The following is a 20,741-nucleotide window of genomic DNA, read 5'->3' on the forward strand; positions in this document are numbered from 1 at the left end:
AGGAATACATACTTTAACACATTTAAAACCACCTTTACTGAACAAGAATACTCCACCAGAAAAGTACATTGTATCATGGACATGGAAGGGCCACCCAAATACCCTGAGAGAACCTGCTTCAATATGGGAATAAAAAGCCCTCCGACTGCACACCCCTCATTGTCATCTACCATCCCACATTGGAACCCATATGGGGTATCATCAAAACAACTACAACCCATACTCAGTGGGGACCACACCTTGAGATATCTTTCCCAACCCCCCTCTTCTAGCTTTCCAACAACCCCCCAGCCTCGCCAAGCTCATCATCAGACGCGAGCTCCTCTAAGACCAGGACTCACCAACTCAAAGTGGTACCAGAACCTGCCATAACAGACGCAAAACCTGTAAACATATCTTCACTGCAACAATGATCAGCACCCCCCAAAACATACCTTTCAAGATCCATTGATTCTACACATGCCAATCACAACATGTTGTGTGCCTCATCCAGTGCACTGAATGCCCCAATAACAAATATGTGGGTGAAACCAGACAAGAACTACACTTTCGAATGAACTCACAGAAAAATGATAAAGAACAAAAGCATCACATCACCCATGGATGAACACTTTTCACAAAACGATCACTCCATATCTGACCTCTCAGTTCTCATCAAAGGAAACCTGCACAGCACCTTTAAAAGACAAGACTGGGAGCTTAGATTCATAACTTTGCTAGACACGAAAAAAAACCTGAATAGAGACACTGGATTTATGGCTTATTACAACAATCTATAAAAAGAAAAGGAGTACTTGTGGCACCTTAGAGACTAACAAATGTATTTGAGCATAAGCTTTCATGAGCTACAGCTCACTTCATTGGATGCATGCAGTGGAAAATACAGTGGGGAGATTTTATATACACAGAGAACATGAAACAATGGGTGTTACCATACACACTGTAACGAGGGTGATAAGGTAAGGTGAGCTATTACCAGCAGGAGAGGAAAAAAAAAAAAAAAAAAAAACCTTTTGTAGTGATAATCTAGGTGGGCCATTTCCAGCAGTTGACAAGAACGTCTGAGGAACAATAGAGGGGAAAATAAACATGGGGAAATAGTTTTACCTTGTGTAATGACTCATCCACTCCCAGTCTTTATTCAAGCCTAATTTAATGGTGTCCAGTATGCAAATTAATTCCAATTCAGCAGTCTCTCATTGGAGTCTGGTTTTGAAGTTTTTTTTGTTGAAGAATTGCCACTTTTAGGTCTGTAATCGAGTGATCAGAGAGATTGAAGTGTTCTCCGACTGGTTTTTGAATGTTACAATTCTTGACGTCTGATTGGTGTCCATTTATTCTTTTACATAGAGACTGTCCAGTTTGGCCAATGTACATGGCAGAAGGTCATTGCTGGCACATGATGGCATATATCACATTGGTAGATGTGCAGGTGAACGAGTCCCTGATAGCGTGGCTGATGTGATTAGGCCCTATGATGGCGTCCCCTGAATAGATATGTGGACACAGTTGGCAACGGGCTCTGTTGCAAGGATAGGTTCCTGGGTTAGTGGTTCTATTGTGTGGTTGCTGGTGAGTATTTGCTTCAGGTTGGGGGGGGCTGTCTGTAAGCAAGGACTGGCCTGTCTCCCAAGATCTGTGAGCGTGATGGGTCGTCCTTCAGGATAGGTTGTAGATCCTTGATGATGCTACACCATCTGCTCAAGAAACTACCTGAAAAAGCACAAGAACAAATCCACACAGACAAACCCCTAGAACTCCGACCAGGGGTTTTCTATCTGCTACCCAAGATCCATAAACCTGGAAATCCTGGACGCCCCATCATCCCAGGCATTGGCACCCTGACAGCAGGACTGTCTGGCTATGTAGACTCCCTCCTCAGGCCCTACGCTACCAGCACTCCCAGCTATCTTCGAGACACCACTGACTTCCTGAGGAAACTACAATCCATCGGTGATCTTCCTGAAAACACCATCCTGGCCACTATGGATGTAGAAGCCCTCTACGCCAATATTCCACACAAAGATGGACTACAAGCCGTCAGGAACAGTATCCCTGATAATGTCACGGCAAGCCTGGTGGCTGAACTTTGCGACTTCGTCCCCATAACTATTTCACATTTGGAGACAATGTACACCTTCAAATCAGCGGCACTGCTATGGGTACCCACATGGAACGACAGTACACCAACATTGTTATGGCGGATTTAGAATGCTTCCTCAGCTCTCGTCCCCGAATGCCCCTACTCTACTTGCGCTACATTGATGACATCTTCATCATCTGGACCCATGGAAACAATGGGTGTTACCATACACCTGCTGGAAATGGCCCACCTTGATTATCACTACAAAAGGTTGTGTTTTTTTTCCCTCTCCTGCTGGTAATAGCTCTCCTTACCCGATCATTCTTGTCATAGTGTGTATGGTATTGTTTCATGTTCTCTGTGTATATAAAATCTCCCCACTGTATTTTCCACTCCATGCATCCGATGAAGTAAGCTGTAGCTCACGAAAGCTTATGCTCAAATAAATTTGTTAGTCTCTAAGGTGCCACAAATACTCCTTTTCTTTTTGCGGATACAGACTAACACGGCTGCTACTCTGAAAACAATCTATAACTTACTCACTGTCCCCCATCCCCACTTCCGCCCTCCTTTCACTTTCCCCTCTACAACTGGTGAAGTGCTAAAAGGACACTTCACCTTGAATGGTCCCTTGAAATATGTGCAAACTACTTATGCTAAACAATCTGTTCCACCTTGTATATAGCTGTGACATTCTAAATATCCCTCCCAGACCTGAGCTCTGTGTGGCTCGAAAGTATGTGATTTTCACCAACAGAAGTTGGTCCAATAAAATATATCACCTCACTCACTTTTTCCTCAATTAAACAAAAACTACATATATGTCTGAAAAAATTACCACCTACTATTGTTATAAATAACACCAAAGATTAACTACATTAATGCAACATTTGAGATTTCTCATGCATAAAAGTCAGGGAATGGTTTTGTTACTTAACTTCTAGCAGGCTATCATTACTACGGACAACAACCACAGAAATATTGTTTCAATGCAAAGGTCCAAGTTTTGGTGGTTCTTTTGCATGTAGTACTCATTAGTGACAGTCCCCAAAGTAGCAATAACTAGTGCTTACAAAACTATTCCAGAGGCCAACCACAACATCCTTTCTATTTACATATCACAGCGCATAATTAAAAAGAATGAATGGGATGGAACATAGCATTATGTTTAGTACACTCATTCATGAGGTCATTTATTAAATGGTTTAAAAAAGCAGCACCCAACAAAAAAGCCATACTACTAATAAACAAACATTCATTCTGTAATGTATTTTTACATATTACTTTTTAAAAAGACATGGTAATGAAGACATCATGGATCACACTGATCGTGGTAATTTACACTACATTAAGCTATCTGCTACACTTTAATATGCTGGAAAAATTGTGGCCTCCCTACTGAACTATTCACTAAGGCCAAATTCTTTTCTCAGCACACTGCTTGAGTTGCCAGGCTGCACACTGGGGGCTTGTCTACACTGGCAATTTACAGCGCTGCAACTTTCTGGCTCAGGGGTGTGAAAAAACACCCCCCCCAGCACAGCAAGTCTCAGTGCTGTAAAGCGCCACGTAGACAGTGCACCAGCGCTGGGAGCTGCACTGTGCGGCGCCACGACCACACAAGCCATGTTAAAGCGCTGCCGCAGCAGGGCTTTAGCATTGCCAGTGCAGACTAGCCCTTAGTTTCCAGGGATCATTAGAAGGAATAATGATTCTCCACCACCTCCAGCTACAGAACAGTAGGAAAGTCGCTCCATCGTGTTGGGGTTGCTCACAACCAATCATCTGCCTAGTCATCAATTCAACAGCCCTCTCCTATCCTGCATGCTGGATTGTCGGGGGACTCCTACAGAACTGTACTATGCAGCATGTAGATTGTGAGGAAAAGTATAGACACAGGCTGAAGCTGTGTCAGCAACCACTTGCATGTGGTGGTACCATGGCTCAGCCTTGCCACATAGCATTGCCCAGAATCAGCAGGTGACTCCAGATTGAAGACTTTACACATAAGGTAGGGCTAGCTCAAGGTCTCAGAGGGATTGGAATAGAGGGTCTCACAAATTTGAAGGAGTGCAGAGTAGCAAAATGTGACAGGCTTTTGATGGGATGACTTCCAAACAGGTTCATCTGACAGAGGCTCCTTCAAGCGGTCTGCCTGTGGGGTTCATAGAGACGGGGAGAGGGACTATCTTCTAAAGCCAACAGCAGTAGACCTGAAAATAAGGACCTTAGTGCTCCTTTTCCAGTCTCACAGAAACAACTTCAGCAGCAAACACACCTTTTTTTTCTTTTTATCTGAAGAGGCTAAATATATATATATATAAAATATTGCCGTAATGAGTAGTTTTATACCATAACTAAATTTTCCCACTTTTAATAGAGTCAGATAAATGAGTGTTTGTTCCAAATTCAGTGTTTCCTTTATTAACACAATCCCTAATTTTTTTTAGTGGGGGAGGAAGCCCCTTCAAGTCCCCAGTTTTCTATGCCCATGAGTTTAAGTGTGGATCATGTGGATTTTCTGTAGCAGCCAACCAGCATGAGCCCTACATTTTGCTGGGCCCTATACAAAGTAATATACAGTGGTCTTATCATTGATGTGTGCTAACAAGGGTCCCACAAAAATACTGGGTTTCTCACAGTGTGGCCCAGATGCTTTCAGGCAGAGTAATGAGTTGCCATAACAATTGAAGTGGTGGAAGCGCCAGAGGTACTATAGACACAGCTTTATTTAAGTTAGCATGGTATAAAAAATGGGCAATATGTTTTGCATCCTAAAAAATAATAATCAAAAACACTAACTAGCATCCCTCCCTTCCCCCAATAAAGAATCTAGGGCAAAAATCAGACAGTAAGTTAATAAACCTACACTGAAACAGAAGTACTTAGTTAAAAGAGTTAAGACTGAAAGTGTGTTTCAATGGTATCCAGCTAATAATAAATAAAATAATATTTCACTTTCTTTATAAAAGTTCTACACCTCTTAAAAAAAAATAATAATAATAAAAAAAAAATCCCAACCTCAGAATGTCTGGAAATAAACTGAGATTTCACCAGTTCCTTCTGCCATATAACACTTCAACATTAGCTATCACCATTCCAATTAGCTATCACCATGCCTACCCAACTTGTCTGCCTCCTAATTTTGTTCTAAAAAGGGAAATACAGTGTTAGAGGTGTCCTCAGGTATAATTGTTACAAACATTTTTTATGTAGCTTATTACATGGGTAATATTTTGAAAACAAAAACCTAATTCCAGGGCACATTAAGTTACGTCAGCATTCTTTAAGTTTTCTCCTAGGATAATGTTTTGGTGCAGAAGAATACATTCATTAACAGAATTAGAATGATTAATCCATTTGCTGTTCTAAAATGTGTTGATTATAAACTGGTTTAGGTTTATGCAAGGGCACGTAGAAATTTTAAAGTTAAATCTTTTTAATTATATTCATATTTAATTATTATTAGTATTGTGGTCGTGTTTAGGAGCCCCAAGGATCCCACTGAGCTAGGCGCTGTACAAACATGACAAAAAGATGGTCCCTGGCCCAAAAAAGCTACTATTTAGCAACTAACATTTTTTTAAAAATAGTAACGTTAATATTATACTTATATTTAAAATCAATGTTTTGAATACCAAGCAGGATCTTATGATCTCCCAGTACCTTATTTTTTTAACTTCGCATATTTTGTGAATTTTAAGGTGCACAATTTCTGAACCAACTTCAATCTCCAATGGTTTTAAGGTGCAGCCTCATGTAGTGTGCATTGCAGTAGTCTAATCAGCTTGCAAACTCCTAACCAGACACAGATGGTAAAAAGCTGACTGGGTCACTGCTGTAATATAATTGTCAAACAGCAGCTGTGGGTCTAAAATCACCGTAAATTGTAAATACTATTAACTAATAGCAGATGTACTCATACAGTCAAAGGAGATAATACTACCTCTGCCATCTCCTCCAGTTGCTTTTCCCAATTCACTATCACTACATCACTCTTATCTGAGTTGAGCTTCAGCTACCTCACTCTCATCTATACCCCAATCTCAACTAAACAGTGGCTGACATGCTGAACTGCATCATCTGAATCAGACATGATATAAATATATAGTTGGTTATACTCAACATGCTGACAACACTGCACCCCATACCTCCTTACTAACCCTCCTACCGGTCCCGTGTACAAGTTTATCAGGAGGGGTGACAGAATGGCATCCTGCGGCACCGCACACTTGAGAGCTCTTTAGGAAGCTTTAGGATGCATTCAGTCCAATGAAGGGAGCTGTAGCGCACGAAAGCTTATGCTCAAATAAATTTGTTAGTCTCTAAGATGCCACAAGTACTCCTTTTCTTTTTGCCAAATAGTTACCCGACTATTTGCTAGACAGCAGTTGAATGTTAGGATCAGGATTCCTGGATTCTGTTCCACCGAAGCCCAAGGGTTTCAGCTCTGGGTGACGGGGCTCAGGTTAAAGGCCCCTTGCCCGGGGCTGAAGTCCTTGGGCTTTGGACCCCCTGTCCAGGGTGGTGGGGCTTGGGCATTGGCCCACCCCACCCAGGGTGGAGGGAGCTCGGGTGGGCGGAGCTCGGGTGGGCTCAGGCTTCAGTCCCCCCTCCTGGGGTCGTGTAGTAATTTTTTTTGTCAGAACAGGGTTGCAGTGCAATGAAGAACCCCCTGGTCTAGTGATTACAGATGGGGTAAATCAAGTACATAAATTTGGTATATTCAATCTGAAAGCAGTGTGGCTGAGATCTGGATTGGTCATACCAGAGTCCTGGGTTTCATTCTCATTTCTGCCACAAATGACTTCAGGCACTCTCTTATCTATTTGTAAAATGGAAGGGGGCAGGGGATGAAACTTGCCTTTCTCTGATGGTCTGGAGTATGAAGCCTTACTCAATAGTACAGGTTTTGAAATACATAGAAATATAAACAGTGGAAGGGGTGAATTTAGAATACATGGCTTCCTGGCACCCTCCCCTCAGCCAAAGAGTATCTGGACAGTGAATCTCTGACTACCCCTGCCACCTGGGAACATCTCTTGGCTTGGTGATCCTGTGTAGGGCTAAGTTTTATAATTGTACTATAAGAATTGATGTAAACCTTGATTTCATTCTGCCAACCACCCTTTTTGAATAACAGAAAGGAATAACCATCTGAGACTGGGATCCTGTTTCCCATATGCATTACAATTAGGACCTGTTATAAAGTTTAGTTAGTAAAAGACATGATTTTGTTGTGTGTCTATGATAAATAAATTTGAGAAATGTTGAGGGCCTGAAACCCCAATGTGAACTGTTTTAGTTATAAGATTTAGCAAGGCTTAATTTACAATGTATTCTGTATACCTTTGAAGGTTTCTGTGAGAGACTGTTTGTGTGAATGAGGAATGCATGCATCAGGAAGAGATAAGGTGTAAAAGCCATCACAAATGTCCAGATGGTCAAGAAAAAGTAAGAGACTTGGAAACAGCAGGAGACAATCAGAAAATATCCATTGTATCCATGCTAAACATGTTAGCAGCACTGATGACCTCAGAGGTGAGGTAGGCACCCCTGAAGGCGAGACAATAAATAAATAACAGCAGAAAACCCCAAGATTAACACCACTTAAGGACTAATGATTACAGGATGACATTGCAAAATGCATGGACTCAAATGGGAATTTACAACTATAAAGATGGGGTGTTTTGCCATGGAACTCTGGGTTCAGTCCTGCAAAGCCTTAGAGCATCAGATCGCGACCAACAGAGACCTGCTCCTCCTCACTCATGCTCAGTCTAACTGGCCATTAGATTGACTTGAGCTACAACAGACTGGTAACTATAAAGACCATCTGCAGGGTGTGTGTGAAAAGCATATGCTAACTGTTGTATTTACAATAAACGTGGCATTTTGCCTTATCCCTCTTATAAGATCCTATTGGTATTATTTTATTAGTGTAACATTAATTGGTGGAGACTGTACAACAAGAAGTCTGAGTCTTCTAAAGTTTGAAATGTACCACAAAATGCGAGACACTTGAGAAGTCTACATCCAGTCCACGTCCCTCCTGATGTCCTTATCACCACATTTTCCCCCTAATCACCTACCCTCTTCATCTACACCCCTATGCCTCTGGTTCAACCAACTGCTGCAGCAGCTCAGCCTGAAATCAGCAGCAGGCCAGATTAACTTTGTAAACTTTTTAAAATAATTTTAATATGTTGCTGTGCATACATATTAAAAAAAAAAAAAAAAAAAGGCTGTACAGGTATGGCCCACGCTGTAGCCACAGGTAACAGGAAAGGACAAAAAGAAACCCAAGTCACCTAACCCCCAAAGGGAAAAACAGAACAAAAATGAAAAATACTGTGTCCTGCCACTGTATGACAAACACCTCTGATCAGATTATTTCTCTGTCATGGCATAATGTATGGAGAACTAGACTGGGAATTGCTGCAGTTTGAAACACCGCCATCGCCACCAGGCAAATGCAGACAAATGATTTGCTTCATACAGAAGAGAAGGGAGCGGGATGGGGGAGATCTCTCATCATTGTGGTTTCATATATTTACTTATTACTAACATTCATTCTTTTAGTCACCTTGACCCTCAGTTTTTAGGGAAGATCAATCTTGGTCTTAAAAAAACAGTAATTATTTTTACTAAGCTGGTTTTAGAAGTTCAGAGTCCTCCCCTAGATGACCGTCTCATTTTCCTTCTTGATTCCTCTATATCACCATAATGGATGAGCCAGCTCCTAGCAGCAGAGGCTGCTTAAAGAAAAATGAGGGATTCACCTACTGCGGCTGCTTCAGAGACCTGAATTTCAGAGACTTGGAAAAGGAATCTACTCATTTCATATTAGGTCTCTCCAGATCTCACAAAATAATTCCTCCACATAGTTTATGATCTCACTGAAGCTTTCCAAAATGTAAAATGTAAAATGTTTTCTAAGTATAATGCAGCTTCTTTGCTTTCACTATATTATACTTAAAAGCATTAAAACTTTGAACACTGATATTTTAAAATTACATGTTTGTGTGTGAATATGCTGCCATATACCATACAAGCCAAACCTCATGAGGGCAATAATAAATTGTTTCTCATACATTTGTTTGATTTGTGCATGCTACATAATCTCCTGTGTATAGAGTAGGACATCAGACACAAGGCTTCCACAGGATCTGCATTTATTCATTAAGTTCCTGTCTACACTGGCAAGTTTCTGCACAGTAAAGCAGCTTTCTGCGGTATAACTCCCAAGGTGTACACACTGCCAAGCCACTTAGTGCGCAATTTCTGTGCAGTTGCAGCGCTCAAAAAACCCCCCACCCCAACGAGAGGCATAGAGCTTACTGTGCCGGGGCTAAAGCGTCATGGTGCCAGCGTAGACTCTGTGGTCAATTACAGCACTGCAATTGGCCTCTGGGAGGTGTTCCACAATGCCTGTTCTCACCTCTCTGGTCATCGGTTTGAACTCTATTGCTCTGCCCTCAGGTGACCAAATGTCATCCCCACCCCGTAAATTCCTTTGGAATTTTGCAAGTCTCCTTCCTGTTTGCTTGGTGATGCGTGCAGTCGCCTCCGTGCATCTTTCCAAGTGGCCATGCCTGCTCCACGCACCAGGTGATCCCCCGTTTGGAGCAGTCAGGAGTAGCCAGCTTCCACAGTGCAATTGCCACACGCTTCTCCAACAGCAGGGCAGCTCTCATTCTCGTGTCCTTGCACCACAGGGCTGGGGCGAGCTCATCACACAGTTCCATGAATGTGGCTTTCCTCATCCGAAAGTTCTGCAGCCATTGCTCATCATCCCAGACGTGCATCCCGATGTGATCCTACCACTTACTGCTGGTTTCCCAAGCCCAAAAGCGGCATTCCACTGGGGTCAGCACCTCCGTGAATGCCACAGCAATTTCGTGTCATAGCTACTATGTGTGGCGAGATCAATGTCGCACTCCTCTTGCCTTTGTAGTTTAAGGCATAACACCACTGCCACTCGTGATGTGTTGGTCAGAGCGAACGGCATACTGGTCAACAGTTCAGGATCCATTCCTGCAGCCCAAAGAGGCAGAGCGTGCAGTACACAATCCATTAAAAGATGGCGCCAAATGTGGACGGAAGCACAGAGATTGCTGGGATGCAAAGCAACGCATCATGGGGCATTGGGACAGGACCCAGGATGCCCCATGACCCCCTCCATCTTCCCATAACTCTTAGCGGCAGAAGAGGAAGAAATGCTCTGTGGGATAGCTCCCCAGAGTGCACCGCTCCAAATACCGTTGAAAGTGCTGCAAATGTGAACACGCTATTGCGCAGGCAGCTGACAGTGTGAACAGATCTCCCAATGGAAGACATAACAATTATTTGATGAGAGTAATGATGGATGAACTAGTAAAAAACCACAACTCAACTTGCATTAAGGAATACCTTAAAAAAAAAAAAAAATCCTTGTACACTCTGATAGAATTCTTTTTCCTAAATGAATGTAGGGTTTGGGAAAGATGCCAGATTAGGAGCACAACTGAATTAAATCCTCCACCCAGTAAGTCAGAAAGAGCACAGACAAGGGAAGTGCGAGATTCTTCAGGTTGCTACACCCTGGTAAGAGGGGAAGATCACAGCCCCTGCCCATCCATTCCAATGGTGCTAATTGTCACGGATATCCACAAGGAGCTGAGATAACACCACCAAATCATAACAGAGGTTTGGCAGTCTTTTTGGAATGTTCATTATGCAAGATACAAATGTGTGATATATCACACAATGAAGTACAATGACAGATATGGTCAGATGCAGAGTGAAAACAGTTTCCAAACAATCTGGGCGAGAATTAAACTAAAGTCTTACGGACTGGAGTCTTTCAGTCATTACCAACTGCCTACTATTACTTAGCCCTTACTTTTCATTTTTGGAAAGTGTCTGAACACCAAAGAAATAGCAAATACAAAGAATCACAGTCAGTAACATTAAAACAATACTATATTCTTCAAAGTCATAATTGGCCTTCTCCTGCTACTGCAGTTCTCCCCACAGTATAACAGCATGAATTAATGTCAGGATTATAATGTTATTTGGACATATATTTTAATTTGATTTTAAACAGGAAGGATTTCACATGACAGTTGCTTTTGAGATAAAGACAAAAATGCATCCAAAAAAACTTGTAGGCTTCTTCCCTCCCCCCTTGCACAGATTTACAACTTAAACAAAAACTGCAAAGCTTATTTTATTCAAATCTTATTTTTACCTACCTTTTCCCTCCCTCAAACATCAGTGATGTAGAGAAAGGACTTTCTTTTGCATTAGCTGAAGCTGAGAGCAAGTTTTTAAATTAAGTTATAAACTCAAACAACATTTGTCAAGGCCATGGCAACACTTCCATGAATTTAAGCGTGAAAGATGTGCTACTATATTGTTGGTAAAATGAATGGATTAGTTCTCAGGATGGGAAACTCTTCCAGAAACATCTTGTCTACAACATAAAAGGGTTATTTATTTATTACAGGTCAGTGAAGCCAAGAGACAACATGACAGACTCAAGTTAAAAAAAAAGGCATCATCAAAACAAAGACTCAGAGAGGGAGCTCATGGCACTTTTCCATTTTTCTGCTATGCTGTATTGCTTTTCTCCCTCTTCCCCTAAAACAGATTAAGTTACTAGCCACCCATATTCACACAGCTTCAGTACTTTCTTGCTCTCTTTCCCCTCCTCCCAAAACGTCCACAGTACACATGGTTTTGATTATACAGTGTATTATACACATAGGTCACGTTAGAAATCTGTTCTAACTACAGCATCTTCACATTTGTGGGAAATGAACTTCCAATCACAGTATTGAGTGAGGTTATAAGATTTCTTTTGGAAGCAAACAAGCCCTAGGGAACGAGTAACATTCTGAACATCCGGCTTCTGCCTACCAGGGGGAAAAACAACAACAACAACGCGGGGAGGGGGGAAGGAATGGAAGAGGGAAGCTTCTTACAGAGACTGACAATTGCCCCATTTCTGTTGGGAACAAGTAAAATAAACAGCACCACTTTTTGTTTGTTTGTTTAAGACGATCTTCCAGGGACCTGGTGATCTGAACAGAACTATTTCAGTCATCTTCCTTGTCGCCTTACATGAAACTTTTCAAAACAGAATTTCTTTTCTTCAGATACAAACAAATGAATCGTAATCGCATACTGCCCCTTCAGCCACTACCATACTGAATATAAAATACCAGCGATTTATCTGTTAACATCCTCAAAGTTGCTAAAACCAGAAAAGCTAACGAGCTGCCATGTCACAGGATAATTAGCAAACAGTGCAACGGAAAAGAAATACACTACAGCACATATAAATAAGAGGGGCGGGACACGCATTTCATGAGTTGGACTGGCTAGCAGGGCTTTACAGCCAGGGAAGAAGACAGCGGGGGGGGGGTGGTGGAAGAAATAGTCTCCACCTTCACCTTCCAACTGATCATCCCCCTTCCTACCAGCCTCAATTAGTATTATCTGGACATTCAGGTGCACAGTATATCTCTTAGACACTCTCATGCTTCCCCGTGGACCCTCATTCAATTCCTTCCTGACTTGTTGGATCTTCATGATTGCTTCCCTCTGCTAGCTATACCGTACTGTGTATAGATACGTACACACACCACATACATCCACTGTTCGTAAGCACTTAAGCAGCACACACACGTACACCTGTGCCTATACACACACAGGCATAGCGTACACACCTACCCCGCTGAAGTGCCTCCCACAAATCTCTCCCCTTTGGACCGGAGCCCCAGTCGGCCCCCGGTGCCAGTAGCACGGCCGAGGGTTACCCCGTGAGAGAACACAGAAGACACGCGGGCCACCCACGCAACACCCCCGTCGGGCACACCTAGGGCGCGGGACAGGCACAATCCCGCGGCTCACGCGTGCAGCCCAGCCTAGCACCCCCTTGGGGCGCCCGCGCGGCACACGGAGCCCAGCCTCTCCCCCCCGGGCGCTGCCCCGGCCTCGCCCCACAGCGCCCCCCGTACCGTTTGCTCAGAGGCCGAACCCGGAGGGCCACCTTGACGTTCGCCATGTCCCGCCGCCGCCGCCCGCGGCCAGCCGGCCACCCCGCACGCTCGCTGCTCCCTGGCTCTCGGGGCTCCCCGCTGGCCCCAGAGCCACAGGATTGGCAGGCGCGGTCCCGCCGCCCAGCGCAGCCCCCGGGGCTCGGGCGGGGCGGGGGAGGAACCTCGCGCGCCCAGACCGGGAGCGGGAGATGGGGCGGGGCGAGCTCGGCCTCCCCTGCGCTGAGCGGGACGAGGCTGGTGCGTTGCGGGTCCGCTGCTGAGAGCGATGGTAAAACAAGGGCTGCTGGGCTGGTCCGCTCCGCCCCGCCACTGGCTAGCGCAGCCGCGCCCGTTGTTCTTGCCGAGGTCGGAGCGGGGATTCCCCGGGGCCCACTGCACGGGACTGCCTGAACCGTGCGTGTGGGTATAAAATAAACCAGGCGCTGCGGCTGGACGGCGTGGGGGAGGCGGGCCAGGCCTCGCTAGCAGGAGCCTTTCCACCGCAGGAGCGACGGCTTTAGTTTTCAAGCAGGTCTTTTATCACCCTGCTGTTCTGGCTGGTGACCTGTACCTGCTGTGGCAGTGATCACGCTGCGTGTGAGGACAGGTCCGCTTTAGGTATTGTGAGGGATGGGGTGAATCGTGGACAGGACACCAAGGCTGCCAGCATGTGAACATATTTCGGATGGCTACAGACCTCCTTGCTACTACAAGCAATTGTATGCAGAGCAGGCACCAGGCATAAGCAGATTTAAGTAATTGCTTAGGCCCTGAGCAGCTCAAGGGCTCCCCCTGTTAGCATGTGTTGGGGGTAAAACAGAATAGTCCTGCTTAGGGACCCCAATGGGCTAGCCCCAGCACTAATTGTATGTCTGCCTCTCCCAGCATCTGTGGAGTAACAAAAAGGCAGCGACTGCTGCATAACAATTTGAAGTGTGGTGATCAGACAAGTGACACTATAACAATCTGGTGCATCTGAAGAAGTGGGTTTTTATCCATGAAGGCTTATGCCCAAATAAATCTGTTAGTCTTTAAGGTGCCACCGGACTCCTTATTGTTACTATAACTACAAGAACTAAAAAAAACTAATTTCCCCATGCTAATTTGCCCCTACTGTTACTCACACCTTCTTGTTAACTGTTTGAAATGAGCCACCCTGATTACCACGATAAAAGTAATTTTTCAGCCTGTTGATAATAGCCCAATTTAATTGATTTGTCTCAACCGCTCTCTCCCCCACACTGGGTAAGGCAATTCTCATCTTTTCATGCACTGCTATATATATTTTCATACTGTATTTGCAACTCCATGCATCTGATAAAGTGGGTTTTAGCCCATGAAAGCTTATGCCCAAATAAATGTGTTAGTCTGTCAGGTGCCACAAGTACTCCTCGTTGTTTTTGCTGATACAGACTAACACGGCTACCACTCTGAAAAATGGCAGCTGAGTATTTCATAATTATTCTCCTTTACTGACCTCCACATAACATTTGTTCCATATCCCACTAATAATCCCCTCCAACTGCCTTCCCCCCCTAGTTTTCCACCTACAATTGGCAGGGTGTTAACAGGCCACTTCACTTTGAATGGTCCCTTGAAATATGTGTTAACTACTATGCTAAACAATCTGTTCCACCTTGTATTTACATGTGATGCTCTGAGTATGTTTCCCAGACAGACCTGAAAGAAGAGCTCTGTAAGCTGCAAAGCTTTGTCTTTCACCAACAGATGTTGGTTCAATAAAAGATATTACCTCACCTACCTTTGTCCCTCTATTGGTTCCATTTAGAAATCAAAAATACCAACCTAATCCTGTATCTGACTGTACATTTATAAGAGAAACACGTAATAATTTTAATGGACTAACTCAGGGGTTCTAAAATTGGGGGTCGGGACCCCTCAAGGGGTTGGGAGGTTATTACCTGGGGGGTTGCAAGCTGTCAACCTCCACCCCAAGCCCCACTTTGCCTTCAACATTTATAAAGGTATTAAATATATTTTCAAATGTTTTTAATTTATTAGGGGGGTTGTACTCAGAGGCTTGCTGTGTGAAAGGGATCACCAGTACAAAAGTTTGAGAACCACTGGACTAACTGCTGTTGGTCAGGGGGCAGCTTTTGAGTTTATACAGAGGTTATGTCTACACTGTGAAGTTGTTGACAAAACTTTTGTCTTTCACGGGTACTTAAAAAAGCCCTACCCCCCGCAAAAGACAAAAGTTTTGCCAACACAAGTGGCAGTGTGAACGCGGCTTTGTTGGCAGGAGCGCTCTCCTGCTGACAAAACTAATGCTGCTCACGGGGCTGGAAGTATTTTGTCAGCAAAAGTGCTGACAAAGTACCAACAAAGAGCGTTTACACATGCTGACTTTTAGCGACAAACCTTGTCGCTAAAAGCTGCATGGTGTAGACAAGCCCAGAGCTCTTCTTCAGGTCATCTATAAGGCTATTATAAGGGACTGTGAACAAGATGCAATGTTCACAGTCCCTTTTCTAGCAGTTACGTTAAAAAAAATCCTCAACACTGGGATTAAATACAGAAAGTCAGGAAGCCAAGTTATGGTCCTCAGAGCATTCATTGCATTTATTTAATTCTTTAGGATAGGATTCTTAAAGGAACTTAATGGAGTTAGGTATCCAACTCCTTTTATTTTTATTATTTGTATTACCATAGTAATGAGGTGTCCTAATCATGGCTCACGACCCATGGTGCTAGTTACTGCACAAACACAAAACAAAAAGTCAGTCCCTGCCCCAAGTAGTTACAATCTAAGCATGCAAGAGACAACAGATGGATACAGACAGGGGTCAGCATGATTGCCAGTGGCCTCAGCACACAAACTGTTAAGTTTTTTTGTAGGTAAGACTGCAAGGGAGAGTGGGATTTATTTGGGCATCTAACTTCTTTAAAAATCCCAGCCTTTATATATGCATCAATTATTGTGGGGAATATAACTGCAATTCTATGTGAGATTTCAGCCTCAACCAAAGTGTTCCATTAATGTAAATTTCTGAATTTAGGTTTTCTTTTAACCCCAGCTGAAATCAGGAAGAAAATGCCGTAGGGCATCACAATTAGCTGCATTATTATGGGGATATAGAGCATGTAGGGAGCATCTGTCATTGGTCACTTTTTAAGATAGGATTCAGGAGTAGCTAGATCATTAGTCTATTCTGGTATGGCAATTCCTCTTTATACAGTCTGTCTATGTGGTCAGTAATTCTCTTACTGAATTTTTTCCCACTCAAAATTTTGCTCGAGGAGCATTGGGCTGAGATTCCAAGTTAATGTCATCTCTGCCTTTCCAATGACAGCCATCACTTATGTACTTATTGCAAATTATAAGGATATTTTATTCAGTTTAACCATGTTATTCGTGCATTTTGTCATTTAACTAAATTACAGTCTTATTTATATTGTAAAAGGGGGAGTGTTCTCTCATTGAAGCTTCTGTCCCAGGCACACTGCCATAAGCTGCAAACAAAGCACCTCCTAAAAATGTGTTTAACATACTGAAAAAGTAAGATCATAATACAAACAACTGGCTTTGGAGGCTTATGGGTCTGTCACATAGGTTTAACAGGTGTTTCTGGTTTATCGTACAAACTAGAGTTGTAAAACTTGCTGTCCACAGATATTTGCTGCTACCTTTCTCTCCAATATCCTTGAGTTATCATTAATCAAAACAATGAATTAGTATGTCAATGCTGATGACAAATGGGACAATACAGCTATACTATTCAATGACTTATATTGTCCCACATCCAATAATAAACTGGGAAAAGCCAAAGAACTGATTTAACTGTTTGTTTGAGGCATGAAAGTAGACCATTTAATGGTTTTTTAATTGTTTAAAAATAAAATAATTGTAATAAATGAAGGACAGCCCATGGCTGTTTTCAAGACTTCCAGAATAAGGATGAAGTACAGCAAATCAGTTTAGGGTCCCATATGCTTTCATGCCAGCTGGGTTTGGGTCTGGTCTAGTCGCTGTTGTTCGCTCTGAAACAGTAGGGCACACTTGCAACAGACTGGTGACTGTACAGTGGAATACGGGGTCAGGTTGTAAACATGGAGATGTGTCGTGATTTAGGGGGATTAGGGCAGTTTTATTTCTCCTATTCTAATGTGACAATTTCTGGAACAAAAATCTACTATTACTGTAGTAGTGATCAATGTCTCGCTGTCAAGTTGGCAGCCAGTATCAAGCGGAGTGCCCCAGGGGCCAGTCTTAGGGCCAGTTTGGTTCAAAATCTTTATTAATGATCTGGATGATGGGATGAATTGCACCCTCAGCAAGTTCGCAGATGACACTAAACTGGGGGGAGAGGTAGACACACTGGAGGGAAGGGATAGGGTCCAGAGTGACCTAGAAAAATTGGAGGATTGGGCCAAAAGAAATCTGATGAGGTTCAAGGACAAGTGCAGAGTCCTGCACTTAGGAAGAAGAATCCTATGCACCTCTACAGGCTGGGGACCGACTGGCTAAGCAGCAGTTCTGCAGAAAAGGACCTGGGGATTACAGTGGACAAGAAGCTGGATATGAATCAGTAGTGTGCCCTTGTTGCCAAGGCCAATGGCATATTGGGCTGTATTAGTAGGAGCATTGCCAGCAGATCGAGGAAGGTGATTATTCCCCTCTATTCGGCACTGGTGAGGCCACACCTGGAATATTGTGTCCAGTTTTGGTACCCCCCCTACAGAAAGGATGTGGACAAATTGGAGAGAGTCGAGCAGAGGGCAACAAAAATGATTAGGGGGCTGGGGCATATGATTTACGAGGAGAGGCTGAGGTAACTGGGGTTATTTAGTCTGCACAGTTAGGCATCTCCCACTAGTGATATCCAGGGACAATGCTAACATCTCTATTTACACTAGTCATAAAACAGAGTCAAAAAGGATTTATTATTCTAATTGTAATGCAGCATGATAGAACGTTTCCCTTTACAAAATAACTATCTCCAGGTCATTTGTTCCTTATGGAATCTAGTCAGCGTGCTTTTTCCATCTCAGTTAATCCATGAACAGTCATTAAACTGAATGCATCCGATGAAGTGAGCTGTAGCTCACAAAAGCTTATGCTCAAATAAATTTGTTAGTCTCTAAGGTGCCACAAGTACTCCTTTTCTTTTTGCGAATACCAACTAACACGGCTGCTACTCTGAAACCAGTCATTAAACTATGATTACTTCTAATGGTTACTCTATAATATGAGAAGAGGCTTAATACTTGGTGATACTGTCCTTTAAAAACTAATTTATTATATTGCAATTATACACCCCTCCTACTAATGTGCATCCCCAGTTTATTTCTCACTTATAGCCTATGTGAGGTAACACCACATGGAGCTTTACAAGTTCAGAGCACTTTACAAGCACAACCTAACAACAACATGGACAGAAGTTGTAGGATAAATATGAAATTAAATAATTAAGAGTTATCTTAGTTTGGTAAGGAAATATATATGTGTTGTAAACAAAGGTCCTGACTAGCAAGTAGACAGAAGGCCTTGAAAATTATAAATTACAAGGCCAGAAGGAATGAAGTAGGGAAGATGTCTTGTTCAAAGAATAATGAGATAAGGGGAAGTTTCTACAAAGAAGACCTTTGACCAATAGGGGTGATTGCAGATGGTTTTATATAAGACAAAAGGAATGTCTTAAAATGAGCCAATATGGCCCTTCCCAGTCCACACACTAGTGTTAAACCCTGTGTGAATCTAGGTGCAATGGAAAGCTATTGGGCAGCAAGAAGGAGGAAAGGACAGGCCTTGGGAAGAAAGGAGGTTATAAATCTTATCTGGATTAAGACTGGAAATAAGGGTGAACTGTCTCAAATTGTTTTTTAGTGGAAGTCAGTAATTGGCAATGAGATCACTTGTTTGTTAAAGGATATAAAAAAGTAAACACTTAAACGGTTCATTGCTAATACATGCCGGACACCATTGGAGCCAGCCAATATGGATCTAAGCACCCCTGGGTTTAGCTGGTTTGTACATATCTTGATCAAACGTTTGTAGGTGTTTAATTATTGTTTGGGTGTAGTAAATTGCTTATTATTTAGGTTTTTTAGGCACTTTTAGAGCAATTGTATAAGTACCTTTTAGCCTTTGGATTTAATAAAGGAATTTATGGTTACATTAGTATTTGGTGGTTTCCCATATCCATACGAATAATTTCAAATATTAATTCTAACAGGAAGAAAATATATAAATAGCACACCATTTTACACAAGGAGAAATGGAAGCACAGAAGTCAAGGCGGCGGGGGGGGGCGGGAAACGCTGGGAGGAAGGGAGGGAAAGAAGGCAAGGAGGTGGGAGCTTGGCTGCCGGTGAGTGCAGAGCACCAGCTAATTTTTCCCCATGGATGCTCCAGCCCCGAAGCACCCATGGAGTTGGTGCCTATGCTCCTTGTGACGTTATCTGATTAAAATATGACCATATAGATCACTGTTGCAACCACTGTTATATATTTGCTGCAAATCTTGTGCAAAGTTTGTCAAGAGAGGTGTCTATAAAAAGGTTATGATTTGCTGGTTATGATTATGCTATCTGTATGCACGTATCATTTTTGTATTTGAAGTTATAAGTATTGGCTCTATACTTGGATCTCAAATGTTTGATCCTGGGGTAACCATAGGCACCAACTTCTAATGGCACTGGTGGGTGCTTGACTCCCCTCTGCCTCCGGCCCCGCCCTCATTCCAACCCCTTCCCCAAAGTCCCCACCCCAGCTCCGTCCCCTCGCTGCCCCTATTAGACTCCTTCCCCAAATCCCTGCCCCGGCCCCGCCTCCTCCCCTAAGCGCACCACATTCCCGCTCCTCCCCTCCCTCCCAGAGCTTGCTACAGCTGTTTGGTGAGGGCAAGCGCTGGGAGGTTGGTGGAGGAGCTGGGATAGGGCACGCTCAGGGGAGGAGGTGGAGGAGGTAAGGTGGGTGCAGAGCACCCACTAATTTTTCCCCATGGGTGCTCCAACCCCAGAGCACCCACAGAGTCAGTGCCTCTGGGGGTAACACCCACAAAGTAGTTAGCCAGCACATCTTGGAGGGACTATTCATATTGAGTGACCTATCAAAAGAACATTTAACTGACAATGGACCATGGATCATGTATACTTAATGGAATTTCCTGCTGTGACTAGGTGAAATGCATGGACATGTGATTTGCCCATGTGACTCCAAACCGCATCTTGTTGCTGTAATTTTCCACAGTAAGAACAATGGGATTCCCTCCTCATAGCAGAAACTATTAAAGTCCCTGGAAACACCTCCATTTTGCCTCTTTCTTGCCCAAACTGCTAGACTATACAAAAAAAAAAAAATAGGGGTGGGGGGAGGGAGTGGCAGGCAACAAATCTGTCGGAAAGGCAGTTAAGCATTGTGCAGCTGCAACTTGCCTTATCCCTGGTTTTGTCCTCACTAGTAATAAAGAAATAGTGTAGTGGAAAAACAGATTTTGTAGAGTGAAACCTCCTATTTATCTATAGAAACAGCACAATTAATGCTAGCATCCTCTTCTCCACCTGCTCCTGGGGGAATTTTGTGCCACTGCATGTGTGCAGAATTCATGTCCCCTGCAGATTTCTTTGCTTCCCTACAGAAAAATGACTTTCTGACAGGGAAGCTGCAA

At 43.3% G+C, this 20,741-nt stretch overlaps 1 protein-coding gene across 1 annotated transcript in view; it reads right to left on the minus strand.

Annotated features, from left to right (window-relative positions):
- Positions 1-13,356, minus strand: part of STARD9 (StAR related lipid transfer domain containing 9) — a 201,391-nt gene extending 188,035 nt beyond the window's left edge. Inside the window, exon 1 of the mRNA XM_037900384.2 lies at positions 13,090-13,356. Within this exon, the coding sequence (XP_037756312.1) occupies positions 13,090-13,136 (47 nt within the window). The 5' untranslated portion in view covers positions 13,137-13,356. The remainder of the gene's footprint in view (positions 1-13,089) is intronic.
- Positions 13,357-20,741: the final 7,385 nt, after the last annotated feature.

This window comes from Chelonia mydas, chromosome 6, assembly GCF_015237465.2.
Source record: "Chelonia mydas isolate rCheMyd1 chromosome 6, rCheMyd1.pri.v2, whole genome shotgun sequence".
NCBI classification, from domain to species: domain Eukaryota; kingdom Metazoa; phylum Chordata; order Testudines; family Cheloniidae; genus Chelonia; species Chelonia mydas.